The 3259-nt window shown below is 34.5% G+C and overlaps 1 protein-coding gene across 1 annotated transcript; it reads left to right on the top strand.

The window, feature by feature from the left end:
- Positions 1-234: 234 nt before the first annotated feature.
- On the top strand, positions 235-2020 carry LOC127093117 (protein SAR DEFICIENT 4). The gene is made up of 2 exons (XM_051032015.1): positions 235-1365; positions 1697-2020. The coding sequence occupies exon 1, from the start codon at positions 343-345 to the stop codon at positions 1363-1365; it is 1023 nt and encodes a 340-aa protein (XP_050887972.1). The 5' UTR covers positions 235-342; the 3' UTR covers positions 1697-2020.
- Positions 2021-3259: the final 1239 nt, after the last annotated feature.

Here is a 3259-nt window from a genome sequence, read left to right as displayed (position 1 = left end):
AATTATTTTTGTAAAAAATTCAGCCTATGTCTCGCCAAATCATTCTATGAATTTTAATTATTTATATGATTTATCTTTTTAAAATATAAATATTTTAATTAAATATATATTAATTTTTTTTTATATTGTCGACTACCATTAAACTCTTTTTTAATTATAAATATACAAATATTTCTTATAATGTATCTCAAATCTTTAAACTAACACCATGTTTGGCCAATTAATTACCACATACTTATAACTGAAGTGCAAAAACCAATCTCAGGTAATCAAGTAACCAATCTCAAACTACAAATTAATTAACCCTCAAACCACCAAAAAAAACTCTACAAATTTTCATCAATGGCTTCCACAAACAAGGACCAAAAAACCACAAACACCGTGTCTTCTTCTTCTCCAATCTTCATTTCCACTGAGAATTTACGAACCATCCTCACCCATCAAACTCTAATGAACCACATCGACTCCAATCTCCCCAAAGTTTCAACCTTTCTCCAAACCCCAATTCGCCAAACCTACAGTCTCTCTCCTTCCTCTTCCCTCCTCCTCATGCCTTCATGGTCTTCTTCTTCCTCCTTCCCTTACGTTGGTGTCAAACTTGTAACCCATTTTCCTCAAAATTCCTCAATCAATTTACCCGGTGTTCAAGGTAGCCATGTCCTCTTCAATTCATCCACTGGTCAAACCCTTGCTTCTATGGATTCCACCGAACTTACGCTTTACAGAACCTCTTGTGTCTCTGGTTTGGCTTCTAGATATTTATCTAGAGATGATAGTGAGATTCTTGTTATGGTTGGTGCTGGTTCCCTTGCACCACATTTGATCAGAGCTCATTTTTCAGCCAGACCCAGTTTGAGAAAAGTGTTGATTTGGAATAGGACTGTTGAAAAGGCGGAAGCTTTGGCTAAGAAACTGAGAGAAAGTGATGAGTTTTCACTCTCAGGGTTGAGTTTTGAGGGTTGTGGGTGTTTGGATGATGTTGTTGGATTTGGGGATATTGTGAGCTGTGCTACAAATTCCGAGACAGCGCTTGTGAAAGGCGAGAGGTTGAAGGTTGGAGCTCATTTGGATTTGGTGGGTTCTTTTAAGCCTTCAATGAAGGAATGTGATGATGAGGCTTTGAAAAGAGGGAAAGTTTTTGTTGACAATGAGGCTGCATTGGTTGAAGCAGGTGAACTAGTGGGTGCTTTTGAAAGGGGAGTGATCAAGGAAGATGAAATTGAGGCCAATTTGGTGGAGCTTATTAGAGGTGATAAAATTGGGAGAAGCAGTTCAGAAGAAATTACTGTTTTTAAGTCTGTTGGTTCTGCTGTTGTTGATATGCTGGCTTCACAGTTTGTTTATGAGACATACACAGGGAAATAGGTAACATATGAATTTGTAGTTTATGCTTAGTTATTCAATAAAATTTCCCATGTTGATTTGAGAAGATGAAGGAGATACTTGTACAAGAGAAAATATCTGTGACTAGATGTAAAAGTTTGGCAAAATATTTTTGACTGAGTAATAATAGCATCTAAATTTTGATCTGGTTTACATGATTGTGTATCATTGTGCAATTCAATGCATTTAAATAGGTTAAAGGTGGGTATTTACTGTTTTCTAGATGCATTTTTACCATATAGTTGTTAAGTAAGTGTATGTTATTGTTACTTCCCTCTACTTCCCCTCTTTGAAATGTGTTTTTGCTTGGTAGTCTTCCTGCAACAGCTTTGAGGCCTTGTCAGTTGCTTTTACTAGCAGCGCTTATGCCAGAAGCACTCTTGAGTTAAAGGACGGTAAGATTGGAAGGGCTTGTTCTCGAATACGCAGGGACTAACAAGACTGTTGCCATTCCATTCAGGTAATGAGATAGTGAATGTCCGATCAATAATAATAGTGGCACTTCTTTATGACTTTCCTGTTGAGCATAACTTCTGGGTTCTTCGATGTCATCTAGATCAACACGATACACATTTGAAAGTGACACTTTTTCACTTGCTTAAACGATATTAGGGGAATATGTGCACGTTTTCAATCATTACTATCAAACTCTTCCTCATATTTCATTAAAGATAATATAAGTTAATATGACTTTGAAATTAAATTAGAGATCACTGAAGTAGGTATCTCATCACCATAGAAGGCCATAATGATGCAACATGTAATGGTTGACATTAAACGATAAGTTGGATATAATAAAATAAATTGAAATACAAAACTATTTTGTTTTAGACAACAGAGAAGATGGATAAGAAAAGAAGGTAAGTAACTGATTATTTCATGACTTCAATACTTTTGTAAATGTGAGAAAAATAATGGTTTTGAGATGAGCTCTTGGGGCTACCGGGAGACCAGGGTGAATCTTAATGTTTTAGTTGGATTGATGGAATCAGATGAAACAGAGCGGAATGAAATGATATTATATTGTTTGAAACATTTAAAATTTGATGGAGCAGAATGAAATGATATGGATTACATTCAATTCTATCACTTATCATCATATTTCTTCTTCGATTCGGAGGGAATAAACAATTTGCTTTGTTCTATCATAAAACTTCCAAACAATCAAATGAAACATTTGTTTTGCTCCTCGCCATTCTGCTTAGTTCATCTTATGATATCCAAACATACATTTGTAGAGGTATTTACAAATCACCAACTACAAAGATCCTTACATCGATTCTGAGAGTTGAGTCCACAATCTCTCGGTGTGTGACTCAATTCCTTATCAATTGAGCCAATTTATCTTGACAAAATTAATCATCTTTTGTTTATAGAAAGATCAATTATATTGAATGGAATGAATTTTTAGTAAGTTATGGTGAACTTAACCTATTCTTCTCTCATATTTTTAAAGATTTAAAATATATCGCAATGCAATGTCTGGGTAAACTAACTTACACCAACATTCAATAAAGCGTTATTACTTTTTCATCTCAACAAGTCTACTTAGAAAATGATGTTATGACATAAAAATGAAAGTCTCTTATAAAATGTTGGTCTTAAATCTAATCTACACTTAAATCGTATATACTCAGGTAGAAACCGCAAGCGTAAAGAACAACATAGAAACAAACAGAGGGTAAGAATACATTCACATATGTTAACCGTGCATAAAACAACAAGGATATTGCAATTAGCATAAAAAAATAATCCTACAATCCATCAAGAACAATAATCTTTCACAAATGCAATTGTGTATGCAAGGTATTCATTTCCTCTACTTCAATGCATGTGGCACCAAAATTCAGATATTCATAGGTGCGTTACTAATGCA

This window comes from Lathyrus oleraceus, chromosome 6 (assembly GCF_024323335.1).
Source record: "Lathyrus oleraceus cultivar Zhongwan6 chromosome 6, CAAS_Psat_ZW6_1.0, whole genome shotgun sequence".
Lineage (NCBI taxonomy): Eukaryota > Viridiplantae > Streptophyta > Magnoliopsida > Fabales > Fabaceae > Lathyrus > Lathyrus oleraceus.
This window is presented reverse-complemented; position numbering and strand designations above follow the sequence as displayed.